We start from the raw sequence: 19,950 nt of genomic DNA, 5'->3' as shown, positions 1-19,950 counted from the left end.
ATTTACACTTTTCACTATAGTCATCAATAATTGGACAATTCTCACATTTATTCCACCGGCCAAGAGTGTACATACACAAGGTACTTATAGATAAAATTTTTTGGTTTCCGATTTCGACTCACTCACAGCTAAAACTATACTGATCCTCTTCGTTCGATAAATTCAAAGAGAGGTAAATGGTGGGAGAGAGGAGTAACTCTGTGATGTTACCTCTTTTGATGGAGGAGCCATCTACATTGAATCCATTGGCAATATTTTCAAAAGTATATCCACAATATGATTCTGCCTTGTTCCAATTAATATATCAATAAATTGAGTATAAGCATTTGAGTCACATCGTAAAAGCTTCATACAATAGTCCAATGGGGGAGAATCACTCCTCATTATATTGTCAATTGTTCCCCGACAAGAGAATATCCTGCGTTTAAGAGATAAATCGAGAACATCATCATCCAAAATGAAATGTTTTTCCATAAACATTAGATTTAATCTTGTTCTCTCTTTCTCAAATTTATTCATTTTTCGGTCCTTTCACTCTGACTGCTGACTCTAGACTGACCCTGATTCGATAGCCCTAACCAGAAGAGAAAGAGAACATTTTCGATTTCGAAGTAATTTTATTGAATATTAAGATCAACAACATCAATAATATAGAGCATGTACAATTAACGATACTGTTTATTGTCTTCAATATGTTTCACCAATGCACTTAAAGCACATTGAAGTCTATTCACATGTGTTATATCAACTTTAGAGGCGAAACATAATTGATCCTCCATTTTAAATTTGCTCAAGGATATCACATATCTTGCATATACTGCATCCCATTCCAGACAAAGCCGTGATCCTTTCGTGATTTCCACCGCAATGTTTGTTGCTCTTGTACCATTATCATCAACTCCACTATCAACTTCTAATAGTGCAAACATTCCACTCGCCATCGTCAACACACACAAATATATATCCAAATAAGTAAAGTCAAACTGTTCTTCTTCTTCTCACTCCTTTGAATTCTATTCCCAGGCTAATAAAACTATAGCAAAAAACCCGTTCCTTATATTCCCACCGCCGCTAATATGTAACCAGCCCTCTGATTGGCTGAGAAGGAGGATGTATCCGACTCGCTGATTGGCTGAGAAGGAAACACGTGATCTAACTGTTTCCGGGAAACTCTTAACATTTTGGCTCGATAGCAACAACAACAAATACTATTTCTGGACACCATGACATTCACGATCGATTACGCAATCAAGTTCTCGGAAATTCACTTCCCCTTCGAGTCCTATATCAATAACATTGTTCCCGTTAGAATTCAATGCGCATGTGCAACCTTCGCCCCGGAGCTATTACACACAGAAACATCAAATAAATCGACCTTGGAAAAAGAGGTCATTGACCCCATTACGCAATCTTTCTCCCTAGGGAGGCTATGCCCTTATTTGGTGTACTGACAGTATTCTATGCCCATATATGGTGTGGGGTCACGAGCTCATGATAGGGTTCTACTCAGGCGAAACACTCTGGTTTGAAGTGTAGGTTATTCCTGAATCATTAGGGGCTTCACCCTCCTCTTCTGATTCTGAGGATAGCAAGTCTTCATCTCTGGGTTCTTACGCAGGCTTACTCAGTGGTCTATCGGTGACAGCTGATGGTAAAAAATCGTCGTCGACAAAAATGTCATCATTAAATGAGGAAATACCTGTTACTCGAAACCCTGAAGTGATGTTGTTTGGAGCAAATGAAAGTAGATAAGTAACATTAAGAAACTGCAGAATTTCGTACAGAGAAACTGGAATACCTGGATTGTTGACCATCCAATTTAAAATTGCTTTGTTGTAATGGGATTTGAGAGAGTAGAACACTCCAAGATCAAGTGGTTGCAGTTTGTGCGACATGTGTGGTGGCAAAGTCAAAGGATTACATGATTATTATTGGATGCCTGAATAGCTTCAACTGATAAATGGGACTCATGGTTATCCATAATAATTAACTGTGGCTTGTCTTGGCTTGGTCGGACAGTGGCAATAATGTGAAGCAGAAACTTGTGGAATACAGAAGCAGTAGTCCAGCCACTATCGCTAACACATGCAACAGTACCAGGCGGAGCTCCTAGAGTCATCCTTGGTGTCGTCTTTTTCCTTGGAAAGACAAGTATTGGTGGAATTGAGTTGCCAGCTGCTGAAACACAAGCAAGAATGGTCGTGGTCTGGCCCCTCTCAGCAGAAGTCACCCTTCTGACTTGACAGACTCCTGTCTCAGCAACAACATTATGTGGCTTTTTCACGGTAGTTAAGCCACTCTCGGCCCTGTTCCAAATATTTTGGGGAGGAAAGGCATGCCTGGTCATGACATCACGAAGCTTTGAAAATAAGATCCCAACATTGTAGCGATTGAAACTGGTTGCCCTCGATAGGCTAGTTGCTTCAGGCGTTCTTAATGAAAGGCTTGGATTTCGTGACTTGAAGCCATAATACCACTTCTTTCCTGCTTTTTTCTTGTCTTCCCAGCTCGAAGGATATGACAATCTATTTCTTTTTGCATATTCATAGGCTAGCTTGCGATCCTCTGAAATGCCAAGACCATAATGAAGTTTAGAAGCTTCTATTAAGTAAATTTGGAGTTCGTTTTCCTGGTTAGCAGAAAAAACCTTCTTATGCTGAATTTTGACTTGTATTCGAACACAGCACTTGGATCTTTTTTGATGTTCTTTAAGTACTGACTATGATGCCTCTGAGGGGATGATTTGGAAACGTAATGGATAGTTGCCGCATCTCGAATGCTCATTTTGTTTTTCACAACTTCAGTGATGGCATCCCTAAGGTTATTTCCATCGACTGGGGGTTTTTTGTATGCATCTTTGCCTAAAAAAAAAGGATCTTGTAGTATTTTGTATTTACAATATATGGGGGAGAGAGAGAGAGAGAGAGACTATATAATGCAAAATTTTTCTGGAAGTCCAGAATAAAAGAGGGGGAGGGGGCAAATGTCCCCTCCATGCCTACGGCCATGCATGGTACATGTCCAAAGTATTGGTACTTGGGACAGTCCCAAGTACAGAACCTTATGTGTCACTGCAATCATGTAATTTTTTTCAACAATTATGACAAAAAACACATCAAAAACACTGATTATAGTTCATAAAGTTACTAATCGACAAACCAGAGCCAGAAAATGATTACTGTAAATCTAGCATTTTCCAAGACAGTTCATGGAACTAAAGAAAAAAATTTGTATGTCTTACCTGAAATTTTTGATCCTTCCATAAAAGAACAAAACGGCTACTGTCAAATTCAAACTTCTGCTGATGCCATCTGATAGAGAAATACTTCCCTACAATTATTTGGGGATTTTTTGCTAGATGACTTCATTGTATGTTAAGCCTGTCCCAAGTATGGAGATGTCCCAAGTACGGGACAATGTACGTAAAATGCTGGAGTTTCGCGCCTGTTGAGATGAAACGCTCTAAAATGTAACGAAAGTCTAAATTATACCACAGGAAAGTTTTTTCAAGCTCATTTGTTGAAGACCAATTGCCTGGTTTTGAAGTGTAAACAAACAAAAACCTATGCTAACTGGGTTTACTCTTTCTCAGGCGTATTTTGGAGGTGAAGCAAGGTGTGAAGCTGAAGCCGGAATTAATAACGATTTTGACCCAAATGACCTCATTTGTGGTGGATGCTCCGACGTAGCTCGTGCTCAAATATGCCCTGGTCACGGGTCTGACTATTTGGCTTACAAATGCAGATATTGTTGCTCGATTGCAATCTTCTTTTGTGGTGGAAATACTCATTTTTGTCAACTTTGTCATGACGATTGGCGTCGAATTACAGAAATACCTAAAGGATCTCTGCCGAACTGCCCTGCAGGTTGGTCTATTTCTTGTTTTACTTGGAATTTTTGCTGCATCGATAATCAAATTATTAATGTAAATGAAGTAAATGAAAAAAAAAACAATTAAATCTGTCCACAATAGCGACTCACAGTAGGACCAACCAAAACGTAGGTCGCCCTCAAATGGGGTGAGATATCGTAAGGAAATGGGAACTTCTTGGGAGGGTATAAAGAGGGGGGTTTTTAATAGGGTTGGATGGAGGAGGATTGTGCTTAGCTGTGTTGGCCTCAAGCGGCTTGGTACTGCAGTGAGTTGCTAGTAGTAGTAGCACCAGTATTAGTAGTACTAGTAAATTAAAATAGTGGACTTTTTGGTTTTGTTTAATATTCAACATTTTGGCAATCATTAAAACACTGAATACTATTAAAATGAAATCCATTACTTTCAGCAAAGCTTTTATTCCTTTTTCTTCAATAGCAGCAGAATTTATTGTTTTTCATAATCGACTACGGGGATCTTAATAGCCTTTATAGGGTTAGGAAAATTGCTTGTTAGTCTAATTAAGTACTGGAAATAGTAAAAGAAAACAGTGCCGCATATTTTGTCCAATTTAAGCTCCAACATATTGTTCCAACGGAGACGGCTGCTTAATGTAAAGAAATGTTCTTTTTGAATTGGCATGCTCTGGAAAATAGAAAATCCACCACTTCTTGGCTCATATATACTACATATGTTTTCAGGGGAATTTTACTCCAGTTTAAGTACAAGTTTGCATAGTACAATTTGCGAATGTAATTAGCTTTTTAACATCCTTTCCAACGCATTAACATCCTTTGATAATTCTTCTTTTAACTAAGATTTGTTTCAGGTCCAAAGGGAGTGCAACTTGAAGGTGTTCATTGTCCATTAGGTGTCGAACATCCGCCAACTGGAGAGGAGTTTGCTCTGGGATGTGGGGTTTGCCATAATGCCCACACTTTTTAATGTTTATTCAATGCTTTTAGTAATAATTTTTAAGAACACTTTTTTTGCTTCAATAAACCTTATTATTTGTTCTTACTTTTTTCTAAACTAATCATCGCCTTTTAACTCGTTTCCTCTGAAGCATGCGATTTTGCAATATGCCTACAGTTGTAATCTGCATCAGATGAGCAAGACCTTTATATTGTTCGATTCATTACGTTCAGATCTTCCGTTTAACAGCCAAAACTGTGATACCATTTAGGTTTTTCCGAGAATGATCTGAAATTGCTTAAAAATACAAAATTTATTTCGACGATTTTCTACAATTTTTTTTTCTGTATTTTCCATTTAAAAATTGCTGCTGGGCAAGTTTAAAATGCAATTCAGTTGGTGGATAAGGCTGAATGTCATAAATGATTGCAAAATGATCGACATATGGTGTAATAAAACTAAAATCGAAGAACTGTGAAAAAATAGCATGCTAGAAACTTGTGCAGAAAATATAAACCTTCCAGTAGAATAATCTTAAGTTTCAAGAAGCTAAAACTTATGCTGATGATTTAAGCATCCTAGATGAAAGTGACAGCAAATTGAATGAAGTTTTAGAGGTTTTGCGAGTTCAGGGTGCTAAAATTGGTTTAAAAATTAATGTTAGGAAGACTAAGTCACTAAGGCTAGGAAAAAGTGAAGATGAAAAGGTGACGTTGGGCAATGAAAAGGTTGATCAGGTGGGCAGCTTCACTTACCTTGGTAGTATTATTAGTAAAGATGGTGGGAGCAGTAAAGATGTTAAAAGTAGAATAGCCAAGGCTCAAGATGTTTTGTCACAGTTAAAAAAAAGTTGGGAAGAATAGGAAGATAAGTTGCAAACCAAGATTAGAATATTAGAAGCTACTGTGATGACAGTGGTCAAATATGGCTCTGAAGCATGGACGCTCCGAAAAGCGGATGAAGATTTGCAAAATGTTTTCCAGAGAAATTGCTTAAGGATTGTTCTGGGTACCCGGCTGACTGACCGTGTTTAAAAAAATAGGCTATACGAAAATTGTGGTTCAATACCGCTCTCTAGGGCCATCATGAAAGAAAAGTTGAGGTGGCTAGGGCACCTTGTGCGGATGAAGGATGACAGATTGCCGAAGATTGTTCTTTTCGGCCAACTGTCTATGGCTAAACGGAAAGCAGTTCGTCCCCGTCTGGGTTGGGAGAACGTCATAAAGAAAGATTTTAAGGAAATGGGAACTTCGTGGGCGGGTGTGAAAAGGGAGGCATTGAATAGATTGGGGTGAAGGAGGAGCGTGCGTAGCTGTGTTGGCCTCAGGTGGCTTGATGCTGTGGTGAGTTGTTAGTAGTAGTAGTAGTAGTTATGATCGTTATATTAATTTGGAAGCAAGCCTTGTCAAAAGCCAATACAAAAAACATCAACCACAAAAAGACATAGTAGAAATTGCTATATCGTACTTTTAAATCATCCAAAAGATAAACCATGGCTTTCATGCTGAGTCATGCCATAATTTTCCTTTTGCAAGTTGTTTTTAGTACCTTGTACAGGCTGTTAATGAGTCAATTGACTTTGCGTTAAGATTGCTGACAATGTATTTTAAGTGACATCGAATTCAGTTTAAGTCCCTCAGCAGAAATCGAGGCTATTAAACTTTTTACCCCTGATCATTTTATGTTTACACGGGTAATTTTTTGATTTATGGGGATGCAAAGGTTTTATCGTAAATGGATATTGGTGCTTTTAGTTTTCCTTAATATAAAGGATTCAACATTAAAGTGTCCCGAGTCTATTTCAGGTCGGCTTATCGGTATCCCGCTATTTATTATACTGTTTGGAAAATATCTAATCTATCTGTGCAATGCTAAGCCAAATCTGTTTGGTTTTGTGTTGTTTATTGGCCTCAACATTTACCTGAAACTTGTCAGGTTGCTTCTGGCAAGTTTTAGTACCAGCCTGAAGTAATAGCCCATCGCCCTATGTTTAGTGTTGCCAAATTTTGAAGAAAACACCCTTCGCCGATCGCCCAATCTTTCAAATTGACTACAGTGTTGCTAAATTTTGTATCCTATAACCTAAAGAACTATTAAAAATACTTTAACACAATTACTTCAGAGCAGAAGAGATTCTAAGGGGTCCGATACTATTTGTATTCAATTTAGCTCCCAAATAAAGTTTTTCTAAGAAATTCAAAATCCTTATCTTACAAAAATCCTTATGTCCTTGCTTTGGCAATATATGCCCTATACAGTGTTTTTATTAACTAAAAACAATGGCCCTTGGATTTATCAGAAAATTCAATATTTTCTTCATTGCTACAGCTCTTTGTGACTTTCTTATTTGACCAGGGCGATTTTCTCATCGCCCTAGTCTTAAAATTCCATCTATAAGGTCGAAGAATGACAAAAATATTCCTATCCATGTCAAAACGTGGAGTGATATCATCAGACAGATGAGACATTTCAAATGAGCTGTCACTCGGCACAAGTCGAAGCACAATCACAATTAGCTGAGAGAAGAGGAGATTTAAAGAGTCCAGACACTATTGTTTGGGACTAAACCATATCTGCTTGACTAGTAGCTCATTTTAAAACCCTTTTTACTCTGATTTATAATAAATACGTCTTACCACGTTTAAAAGTCTTGAATTCAATTTAGTTCTCAAAAAAAGTTTTTCTAAGGAATTCAAAATCATTGTCTCACAAAAAAGCGGAAAATGGCCTTGCTTTGGCTTATTATGCCCATTATTGCTTTGGCCTTGCTTTGGCTTATTATGTACAGTGTTTTTATTAAGTGAACAGCAATAACCTTTAGATTTATCATTAAATTCAATATTTTCTTTATTGCTAAAACTCTTTGTGACTTTCTTATTTAACCAGGTGGATTTTCTTTTCGACCTAGTCTTAAAATTCCATCTTTATGGTCAAAGAATGAGAACAAGGTTCCTTTTTGGTGCCATATGCCACCTTACGATCAGTGGCGGCGCCTCCACTAGGCAAACAACAGCCTGAAGAAATAGCCCATTACAAACATAATTTTAAAAAACGAAGTTTTTCCGAGGGAAGTAAAGAGCGAAGTTGAAACTTAAAACGAACAAAAATTATTACTCCACAGCCTATCTAACAGATATCAATGAAACTAATGCAAATTAATAAACATGTGATATTTTCTTATGTTTGTAATATTACAGAAAAGTAGCGCAGCCCTTTCCCCAGTGTGCAGCCCTTTCCCCAGGGACTATGGAGGGTCATATCATCACCAAAACCAAAGATTCTGGCCTTTGAACTATGTTGAACATCATAGTTCAAAGGTCAAAATTATGATTGGATATTTTTGGGGGGAGGAGACCTTCAGGGGGGGGGGGCTAGTTGCCCTCCAATCTTTTTGGTCACTTAAAAAGGGCGCTAGCAAATTTGGTTTCCGTTCGAATGAGCTATTACACACCTCTCTATGTTGTTCTGGTCACTCCCTAGCCGTGCTAGAAAAAAAAGAAGAAAAAACAGGAGACAGATCAGTGCTACTTATTCAACAAAGTCATTTTCCTTGTTGTGCAAGGAGGGGGACTGTTATTGCCCTATTAAAGGTTTTCAACCATTCTGATTCCAATGGTACCAATGGATAAATTTTCATTTTGATCTAACGCCTTTTTCGAGGGGTTTCAGGCTTTTTTGTGAGATATCCTTAGATTTTTTTCGCAATAAACTTTTACTTATAAGACAAATCGAAATAGTAGTTACCATTCCTGAATCGGTGTTACATAGCAATTTTCTTTCACTAGGTAGTTTTTTTCAAAACGCGTTTTTAACTTTCGGTTACTATGGACTGTGGTTCGCTCTTTTCTAGGTTGCAGCTGCCGCTGCAACAGTGCCCAAAAACCCAAAGGATTTTGATTTGGAAGACAATCCGCTTGTGTCTCGTAAAAGTGTCAAATTTCATGATTGTAAATGGATATGATAGCTGAATGCCCACGCCATAGAGCTCTGACAAATTATCAATTCCGTAGGGACGAGGGTTGAACAAGGAAACGGTCTTTTGACAAAACTTTTACGAATCCAGGCTATTTGATTCCTGCCAAAATTTCGATTTTTTTGGTTAACGAGGTTGGTGTGTACTTGACGCTTATTTTCATTGATAGTCAGAGCAGGAGTTACATTTTTTTTTCTTTACAGGATGAAAACAAATATTTGGGCAAATTTTCAAGCGTTTTTCTTGATAAATGCTCCGATTTAAAAAATGTTTGCCTTTAAATTCAAAAAACAAAAAGATCTTCGATTGTGGGCCGATGTGCCTTCAATTTATAGATTTTTTTTGCAGCTCGATAGATTTGGAGTGTGAAGATCCACTCAAGGATCTTTACTTAAATTGCAGAGACGAAGAAAATAAAATTGACAATTTGGCCGATGACAAAAGTAGCATTACAATACAAGCCCAAATCTTTGCAGAAACTGTAGAAGCCATGGACGTATCATTGAATAATATTTGAAGAATGTCACCTGTAACATATTAATTAAAAACAAAGTTTTTCCGAGGGAAGTAAAGAGCGAAGTTGAAACTTAAAACGGACAAAAATGGTTACTTCACAGCCTATCTAATATATATAGATAAACAAACTTATACTTATGTTTCCCTATGTTTCTAGGATTACAGAAAACTAGCGCTTTACTGAAAACACAAAAGCCAAGTGTAAAAAACAGGTATATTGATTTTGGAGTCAAAAGTGAGTATGTAGCCTGGGTTGCTTCATGAATGCCCACCCCCGGAACGCCCCGTGTCACTGCGTCCGCGACGGAGCACCCACTGCTCGGAGCGCCCACCGCACTGAGTGCTCACTATACGGACCGTCCACTTATCACAGGCTGTCACGGAGCGTCCACGATTTAGCGTCCTTATACTGAGAGTCCACAGTCGGAGTGTCCACATTTTTTTTACGAAGTACTTTCAACCATAGCTAAGGGAACGTAGCAAAGATTCGACATAGGTCTCAGTGTTTCCACTTCTACTTATTTTGGTGGTTGAACATTTATTTTTGGACCATTATACTTCCACATATTAAATCTACTTATCTACTTACTTTGTACTTGTTTTTGGAGGCTTAAGTTCTTGTGTCCTACGGAATGGAAGGGTGCCATTGTTTTTAGCATCGGCATCTTTGTCGGGGACGGCAGAAAGGAAATCCCGGAAATTATGAAATACCATGCTCAATTTCAATTCTGGTTGACTGTAAACAGCTAGTTTGCGGATATAAAGATCAGTTTAAATGAATGAATTAGTTTAAAGTCGTAAGGCTTTCCATCTATAACCCATGTATGATTCGTCCAGTTCGCCAATAATGCCAGGTTATGAGCTAGTTCCAACAAGGATGGCAAAGGCTGGCCAAGCTGATCCTCCTATAAGTTTAATCAATGAAAGTAAGTATCTTTTTATGTTGTATCAAACAGTTCGTGGTAACGAACTGTAAGTAAGGAGCGACCCGGATCAATAGTAACCGAAACTCTAAGAAACAAAGTTTTGATATCAGAAGATACATAAAAAAAAATCAGATTTTTATGCTGATTTCAAATATATAAGTTCATCCAATTTAGTCTAACCAATCAAAAGTTACGAGTGTGAAAAAATTTGCCTTATTTTCGAAAAAAGGGAAACATCCCCAAAAAGTGACAGAATTCTAATGAAAATCAAACCATCAGATTTAGCGTAACAGAAGACCCTAAAGTAAATGTTTCAAGCTACTATCTGCAAAAATATGGAATTTTGTATTTTTTGCCAGAAGAAAGATCACGGATGCGTGTTATTTTTTTTTTTTTCAGGGGTCATCGGATCGATCTATTAGTCCTAGAATATCATAAGAGGGCTCATTCGAACGGAAATTAAAGTTTACTGCCCTTTTTAAGCGACCAAAAAATTAGAGGGAAACTTGGCCCCCTCCCACGCTCATTTTTCCCAAAGTCACCGAATCAAAATTTTGAGATAGCCATTTTGTTCAGCATAGTCAAAAATCTAATAAATATGTCACTTTCTCTGGGAAATATGTTTTATGCTTGTAATGTAACACGTCCAGTATCTGTGAGATTCCCCTTCTCGTAAACCTAGCCCTCTTATTGAAGCCAAAGCTGAGCTAATATATACTACTGCATGTGGTTTACTACCACTTTTTGGACGCTCCGTATAGTGGACACTCCTTATCGTGGAATCTCCTTGAATGGACACTCCGAGCGGTGGTCACTCCTTGCGGTGGGCGTTCCGTCGTGGACGCAGTGACATGGGACGCAGAACAGATTAGGCACTCAGGAACTAAGCCATGTAGCCTGACAACAATAAACTAATCTGTAAAGCTTTCCATAGTCTTACACCAGTTGTGACATCAGTAACTTTCAGTATACAATTAAAATCATCTTAAAAACATAAGCGTAAAATTAAATACTTTTTTTAATAACCGCAAAGTAACTGAACAGCATACAGAAATATTGGATTGACTTATCAGGTTGTATTTTGGTCTCACCAGCTATAATACCAACAATGAGTAATATACAATCTTAAATTGTAATAAATATGAATTTTGAAACATCAACAGAATGTATTACTGATATGGTGAACGAAGACACAACTGTGCAAAAATATTCCAAGTCTTACATTTCGAGAAAAAAATCCAAAATGAACTTTGAAACATCGACAGAATGTAATAGTGACAAGGTAACCCATGAAACAACAGTATAAAAATATTCCAAGTCCTACATTTCAACGAAAAAAAATTCCAAACTGAACTTTGAAACATCAATAACGCTGACAAGACACAACGCTACGAAAATATTCCAAGTGTTACATTTCAGTGAAAAAATCGTGAAATGAACTTTGAAACATCGACAGAATATAGCAGTGACAAGATAAGTCACGACACAACAGCATAAAAATATTCTAAGTCTTACATTCCAATGAAAAACTCCAAATGAACTTTGAAACATCAAGAGAGTGTAACAGTGATAAGGTAGAGCATGACATAGCACTAAACAAATATTCCAAGTCTTAGAGTTCAACGAAAAAATTCGAATTGCGTGGTGTTGTGTGTGTGTGTTTTTTCTTGTGTGTGTGTTTTTGTTTGTGTGTGTTTGTGTATTTTTGTGTTTGTGTGTGTGTTTTTTTTGTGTTGGTTTGTTTGTTTTGGGTGTGTGTGTTTGTGTGTATAACACACAAACACACACACACAGAGACACTAAAACGCACGCACACACAAAATCACACACACACAGACAAAACACACACACTCAAGAACACACACAAAAAACACACACGCAAAAATACATACACACACAAATACACACACACAAAAATAAACACACACCCACACACAAAAGCACACCCACACAAAAAACACACAAACACAATAACACACACACACACTAAACACACCAGTACAAAACCACACGTACACACACACAAAACAGAAACACACAAAAAAAGACACACGCAAACACACACACACAAACACAAACACAAAAACACACACACAGACACTAAAACACACGCACAAACAAAAACACACACACACTCAAAAACACATACATGCAAAAACAAACAAACAAACACAAAAACACATACACACGCACACACAATAACACACACACAAAAACACACAAAACACACACACAAACGCACCAGCATAAAAAACACACACACGCACAAAAAAAAACACACAAAAACAGACAAACTCAAAAACACACACACAAACACACACATACACAAACAAAAAAACACACACACACAAAAACACACATAAAAAAACACACACACAAAAAAACACACACCCACAAAAAACACACACACACACACAACATCACGCAATTGGAATTTTTTCGTTGAACTATAAGACTTGGAATATTTTTTTAGTGCCAAGTCATTATTTACCTTATCACTGTTACACTCTCTTGACCTTTCAAAGTTCATTTGTAATTTTTCATTGAAATGTAATACTTGGAATATTTTTATGCTGTTGTGTCGTGAGTTACCTTGTACCTGCTACATTCTGTCGTTGTTTCAAAGTTCATTTCACGAATTTTACATTGAAATGTAACACTTGGAATATTTTCGTACCATTGTGTCTTGTCAGGGTTACATTCTGTAGATGTTCCAAAGTTCAGTTTGGAATTTTTTCGTTGAAATGTAAGACTTAGAATATTTTTATACTGTTGTGTTGCGGGTTACCCTGTCACTATTACATTCTGTCGATATTTCAAAGTTAATTTTGGAATTTTTGTAACTATTGTCTCGTGGTTCACAATGTCACTGCTAAATCCTGTTGGTTTTTCAAAGTCTCGAAATGTAAGACTTGGAATATTTTTGCAGTGTTGTGTCTTCGTTCACCATATCAGTGCTACATTCTGTTGATGTTTCAAAATTCATTATGGAATTTTCGTAATCACTTATAGGATTGTTGTTTTATTTTTTGTTTAATATGGTAGCACTACTACACAATGGCTCAATTCTGTGACTGGCTCTAGTTCTTAAAAGGACAAGTCATGATTAGTTTGTAGACAAGTTCGAAGTAAAACCATCTTGATAGTATTAGGACTACAGAATAGTTTTAGAATTTGTATCATAGCTTGAAATTCTTAGCTTGAAAAATACACACACACACACAAAAATATACACACAAACACACACAAAAAACACACACACACAACACCACGCCATTGGAATTTTTTCGTTGAACTGTAAGACTTGGAAAATTTTTGTAGTGCCATGTCATGACTTACCTTATCACCGTTACACTCTCTTGACGTTTCAAAGTTCATTTGTAATTTTTCATTGAAATGTAAGACTTGAAATTTTTTTATGCTGTTGTGTCGTGAGTTACCTTGTCACTGCTATATTCTGTCGTTGTTTCGAAGTTCATTTTACGATTTTTTCACTGAAATACAATACTTGGAATATTTTCGTAGCGTTGTGTCTTGTCAGCATTACAATCTGTAGATGTCTCAAAGTTCAGTTTGGAATTTTTTGTTGAAATGTAAGACTTGTAATATTTTTATACTATTGTGTCGTGGGTTACCTTGTCCCTGCTACATTCTGTCGCTGTTTCAAAGTTCAGTTCAAGATTTTTTCACTGAAATGTAATACTTGGAATATTTTCGTAGCGTTGTGTCTTGTTAGGGTTACATTCTGTAGAGGTTTCAAAGTTCAGTTTGGAATTTTTTTTGTTGAAATGTAAGACTTGGAATATTTTTATGCTGTTGTGTTGCGGGTTACCTTGTCACTATTACATTCTGTCGATGTTTCAAAGTTCATTTTGGAATGTTTGTAACTGTTGTCTCGTGGTTAACAATGTCACTGCTACATCCTGTTGATTTTACAAAGTCTCGAAATGTAAGACTTGGAATATTTTTGCACTGTTGTGTCTTCATTCACCATATCAGTGCTACATTCTGTTGATGTTTCAAAATCCATTATGGAATTTTTGTAATCAATTTTAGGATTGTTGTTTTATTTTTATTTTCGTTTAATATGGTAGCACTTCAACACAATGGCTCAATTCAGTGACTGGCTCTAGTTCTGAAAAGGACAAGTTATGATTAGTTTGTAGACAAGTCCGAAGTAAAAACCATCTTGATAGTATTAGGACTACAGACTAGTCTTAGAATTTGTATTATAGCTCGAAATTCTTAGCTTGAAAAAAAAACACACACAAAAAAAAATACAGACACAAACACACACATACACAAAAACACACACACACACACAACACCACGCCATTGGAATTTTTCGTTGAACTGTAAGACTTGGAATATTTTTGTAGTGCTATGTCATGATTTACCTTATCATTGTTACATTCTGTTGATGTTTCAAAGTTCATTTTGGAAATTTTTCATTGAAATGTAAGACTTGGAATATTTTTATGCTGTTGTGTCGTGAGTTACCTTGTCACTGGTATATTCTGTCGTTGTTTGAAAGTTCATTTCACGATTTTTTCACTGAAATGTAAGACTTGGAATATTTTCGTGGCGTTGCGTCTTGTCAGCGTTACATTCTGTAGATGTTTCAAAGTTCAGTTTGGAATTCTTTCGTTGAAATGTAAGACTTGAAATACTTTTATACTATTGTTTTGTGGGTTACCTTGTCACTGCTATATTCTGTCGTTGTTTCACAGTTCATTTCACGATTTTTTCACTGAAATGTAATACTTGGAATATTTTCATAGCGTTGTGTCTTGTCAGCGTTACATTCTGTAGACGTTTCAAAGTTAAGTTTGGAATTTTTTCGTTGAAATGCAAAACTTGGAATATTTTATACTGTTGTGTAGTGGGTTACCTTGTCACTGTTACATTCTGTCGATGTTTTAAAGTTCATTTTGGAATTTTTGTATCGAAATGTAAGACTTGAAATATTTTTGTACTGTTGTCTCGTGGTTCACCATTTCACTGCAACATTCTGTTGATGTTTCAAAGTCTCGAAATGAAAGACTTGGAATATTTTTCCACTCTTATGTCTTGGTTTACCATATCAGTGCTAGATACTGTTGATATTTCAAAATTCATTACGGAATTTTTGTAATAAATTTTAGTATTGTTGTTTTATGTTTTTCGTTTAATATGGTAGCACTTCTACACAATGGCTCAGTTCAGTGAGTGGCTCTTGTTCTGAAAAGGACAGGTCATGATTAGTTTGTAGACAAGTTCGAAGTAAAACCATCTTGATAGTATTAGGACTATAGACTAGCTTTAGAATTTGTATCATAGCTTGAAATTCTTAGCTTGGAAAAAAAATAACACACACACACACACAAAAACAAACAGACACACAAACACACAAGCACACGCACAAAACACCACGCCCTTGGAATTTTTTCGTTGAACTGTAAGACTTGGAATAGTTTTGTAGTGCTATGTCATGATTTACCTTATCACTGTTACACTCTCTTGATGTTTCAAAGTTCATTTGGAATTTCTCATTGAAATTTAAGACTTGGAATATTTGCACGCTGTTATGTCGTGACTTACCTTGTCACTGCTATATTCTGTCGATGTTTCAAAGTTCATTTCACAATTTTTTCACTGAAATGTAACACTTGGAATATTTTCGTATCGTTGTGTCTTGTCACCGGTCCATTCTGTAGATGTTTCAAAGTTCATTTCGGGATTTTTCGTTGAAATGTAAGACTTGCAATATTTTTATGCTGTTGTGTCGTGAGTTACCTTGTCACTGGTATATTCTGTCGTTGTTTCAAAGTTCATTTCACGATTTGTTCAATGAAATGTAACACTTGGAATATTTTCGTGGCGTTGCGTCTTGTCAGCGTTACATTCTGTAGATGTTTCAAAATTCAGTTTGGAATTTTTTCGTTGAAATGTAAGACTTGAAATATTTTTATACTATTGTTTTGTGGGTTACTTTGTCACTGCTACATTCTGTCGTTGTTTCAAAGTTCATTTCACGATTTTTTTACTAAAATGTAATACTTGGAATATTTTCATAGCGTTGTGTCTTGTCAGCGTTACATTCTGTAGACGTTTCAAAGTTAAGTTTGGAATTTTTTCGTTGAAATGCAAAACTTGGAATATTTTATACTGTTGTGTCGTGGGTTACCTTGTCACTGTTACATTCTGTCGATGTTTTAAAGTTCATTTTGGAATTTTTGTATTGAAATGTAAAACTTGAAATATTTTTGTAATGTTGTCTCGTGGTTCACCATTTCACTGCAACATTCTGTTGATGTTTCAAAGTCTCGAAATGAAAGACTTGGAATATTTTTCCACTCTTGTGTCTTGGTTTACCATATCAGTGCTAGATACTGTTGATATTTCAAAATTCATTATGGAATTTTCGTAATCAATTTTAGGATTGTTGTTTTATGTTTTTCTTTTAATATGGTAGCACTTCTACACAATGGCTCAGTTCAGTGAGTGGCTCTTGTTCTGAAAAGGACAGGTCATGATTAGTTTGTAGACAAGTTCGAAGTAAAACCATCTTGATAGTATTAGGACTATAGACTAGCTTTAGAATTTGTATCATAGCTTGAAATTCTTAGCTTGAAAAAAAAATAACACACACACACACAAACACACACACAAAAACACACACACAAAACACCACGCCATTGGAATTTTTTCGTTGAACTGTAAGACTTGGAATAGTTTTGTAGTGCTATGTCATGATTTACCTTATCACTTTTACACTCTCTTGATGTTTCAAAGTTCATTTAGAATTTTTCATTGAAATGTAAGACTTGGAATATTTGCACGCTGTTGTGTCGTGACTTACCTTGTCACTGCTATATTCTGTCGATGTTACAAAGTTCATTTCACAATTTTTTCACTGAAATGTAACACTTGGAATATTTTCATATCGTTGTCTTGTCAGCGTTACATTCTGTAGATGTTTCAAAGTTCATTTTGGAATTTTTCGGTGAAATGTAAGACTTCGAGTATTTTTATACTGTTGTGTCACGGGTTACCTTGTCACTATAACATTCTGTCGATGTTTCAAAGTTTTTTTGGGGAATTTTTGTATCAAAATGTAAGACTTGAAATAGTTTTTTACTGTTGTCTCGGGGTTCACCATGTCACTGTAACATTCTGTTGATGTTTCAAAGTTCATCTCAGGATTGTTTTCGTTGAAATGTAAGACTTAGAATATTTTTTTAGTGGTTTACCATGTCAGTGCTACATTCTGCTGATGTTTCAAAGTTCATTTTGGAATTTTTGTCTCGAAATATAAGACTTGGAATATTTTTGCATTGTTGTGTCTTGGTTCACCATATTTTTATATTTTTTTTTATACTTTTGTGTCGATATTTTTATATTGTCGTGTCGTGGGTTACCTTGTCACTGCTACATACTGTCGTTGTTTCAAAGTTCATTTCACGATTTTTTCACTGAAATGTAACACTTGGGACATTTTCGTTGCGTTTCCTTAAATATTTTCACCAAACACATCCAATTAAAATTTTGAGATAGTTAGTTTGTTCAAACATAGTTGAAATTTTTGGAAATTATGTCTTTGAGGATTACAAACTTTCAGAGCCCCTTCAATAGTAGAAAGTGATTGGAGGGCAACTAATCCCCCATCTCACGCCCACCTTTTCCCCAAACATCCAATCAAAATTTTTAGATAGCCTTTTTGTTCAACGTAGTTGAAAGTTTTGGAAATTAGGTGTTTGAGGATGACAAACTTCCAGAGCCCCTTCAATTTCTAATTGAATGAGCCCTTTTTTAAGTTTCTACGACAACTCTTTCTATAAAAACCTTATATGCCCCCAGGTCATAACTTACAACCCTTGCCCTGAGGGCACAAGAGAAAAATTGAGATAGCGAATTTGTTCAACGTAGTTGAAAATTTTGAAAATCGGATCTTTGAGGATGATATCCCCTCATGGCAAAGGTTATAAAATATGCCCTGGGGGTATATAAGGTTTTTTTGAAAGCTTTGTCATAGAAACTTGAAAAAGGGCTCATTCAATTGGAAATTCAGAGGGATATTGCCCTTTTTAATAGTAGAAAGTGATCAGAGGGTAACTAACCCCACTATCACGCCGACCTTTTCCCCAAACACATCCAATCAAAATTTTTAGATAGTCGTTTTGTTCAACGTAGTTGAAAGTTTTGGAAATTAGGTCTTTAAGGATGACAACCCTCCCCCCCCCCTCATAGCCCTCAGGGCAAGGGTTTTAAGTTATGCCCTGGGGGCATATAAGATTTTTACAGAAAGTTTTGTCGTAGAAACCTCAAAAAGGGCTCATTCGATTGGGAATTGAAATTACTAATGTCCTTTTAATAGTCGAAAGTAATTTGAGGGCAACTATCCCCACTCTCACGCCCACCATTTCACAAATACAATCAAAATTTTGAGATATCCATTTTTTACGCGTAGTTGAAAGTTCTGTATATTAGGTCTTTGAGGATGACAACCCCGACAGCCCTCAGGGCCAGGGTTGTGAGTTTTGCCCTGGGGGCATATAAGGTTTTTATAGAAAGGGTTGCCGTAGAAACTTCAAAAAGGGCTGGTTCTATTGAAAATTGAAAGGGATAGTGCCCTTTTTAATAGTCTAAAGGGATTGGAAGGCAACTAAACCCCTACTTACGCCCACCATTTTCCCAAATACATCCAATCAAAGTTTTGAGATAGAGATTTCATTAAACGTAGTTGAAAATTCTAGAAATTATGTGTTTGAGGATGATAAATCCCCCACAGCTCTCAGGGAAAGGTTAGTAAGTTATTCCCTTGAGGTATATAAGGATTTTATACTTAGTGTTGTCGTAGAAGCCTCAAAAGGGGCTTATTCAACTGAAAATTGAAAAGACTAGTGCACTTTTTGATAGTCAAAAGTAATTGGAAAGTAACTAACCCCCCTCTCACGCCCACCATTTCCCCAAACACATCCAATCAAAATTTTCAGATAGCGATTTTGTTCAACGTAGTTGAAAGTTCTGGAAATTAGGTCTTTGAGGATGACACTCCCCCCAAACCCTTCAGGGCTAAGGTTATAAGCTTTGTCGTAGAAACTTGAAAAAAGGCCTATTCGATTGGAAATTCAAAGGGCTAGTGCCCTTTTTAATAGTCGAAAGTTATTAGAGGGCATATAACCCCCTCTCACGGTTATCTTGGGCATGTTTATTTTTTAATATAGTTTAAATAAAACACGTTTCAGTCAGAATAACTCAAATAAAACGTTCCAGTGTTCGAACCTTTTTAACAGTCAAAAGTGATAGGAGGGCAACTAACGCCCTTCTCACACCCACCATTTTCCCAAACACATCCAATCAAAATTTTGAGATAGCAATTTTGTTCAACGTAGTTGAAAGTTCTGGAAATTAGGTCTTTGCCAGCGTTGTCGAAGGAACTTCAAAAAGGACTCGTTCAATTGTGAATTGGGAGGGCTAGTGCCCTTATTAATAGTCAAAAGTGATCGGAGGGCGAATTCCCCCACGCACCTATTATTTCTCCAAACACTTCCTATCAACATTTGGATATAGCTATTTCGTTGAGCGTAGTTGAAGGTTCCGGAAATTATGTTTTGAGTATGATAACCCCCTCACAGTTCTCAGGGCTAAGGTTGTAAGTTATGTTCTGGGGGCATATAATGTTTTTATAGGAAGTGTTGTCATAAAAATGTCGAAAACGGTTCATTCGATTGGAAATTGAGAGGGCTATTGCCCTTTTTAATAGTCGA

At 36.5% G+C, this 19,950-nt stretch overlaps 1 protein-coding gene and 1 pseudogene across 1 annotated transcript in view; one reads left to right on the top strand and one right to left on the bottom strand.

Moving 5' to 3' along the window:
• The window catches only part of LOC148941980 (E3 ubiquitin-protein ligase MYCBP2-like), a 97,544-nt gene extending 92,676 nt beyond the window's left edge, over nt 1-4,868 (top strand). The window contains exons 5-6 of the mRNA XM_089103383.1: nt 3,593-3,866; nt 4,701-4,868. Of these exons, the coding sequence (XP_088959509.1) occupies nt 3,593-3,866; nt 4,701-4,816 (390 nt within the window). The 3' untranslated portion in view covers nt 4,817-4,868. The remainder of the gene's footprint in view (nt 1-3,592; nt 3,867-4,700) is intronic.
• Nucleotides 1,611-2,119, bottom strand: LOC148941981 (uncharacterized; annotated as a pseudogene).
• Nucleotides 4,869-19,950: the final 15,082 nt, after the last annotated feature.

The sequence above is a fragment of the Artemia sp. Qi Xiang Cuo genome, chromosome 17 (genome assembly GCF_049724085.1).
Source record: "Artemia sp. Qi Xiang Cuo chromosome 17, ASM4972408v1, whole genome shotgun sequence".
Taxonomy (NCBI): Eukaryota; Metazoa; Arthropoda; class Branchiopoda; order Anostraca; family Artemiidae; genus Artemia; species Artemia sp. Qi Xiang Cuo.
The sequence above is the reverse complement of the archived record's forward strand: the minus strand, read 5'-3'. Positions and strand labels throughout refer to the sequence as shown.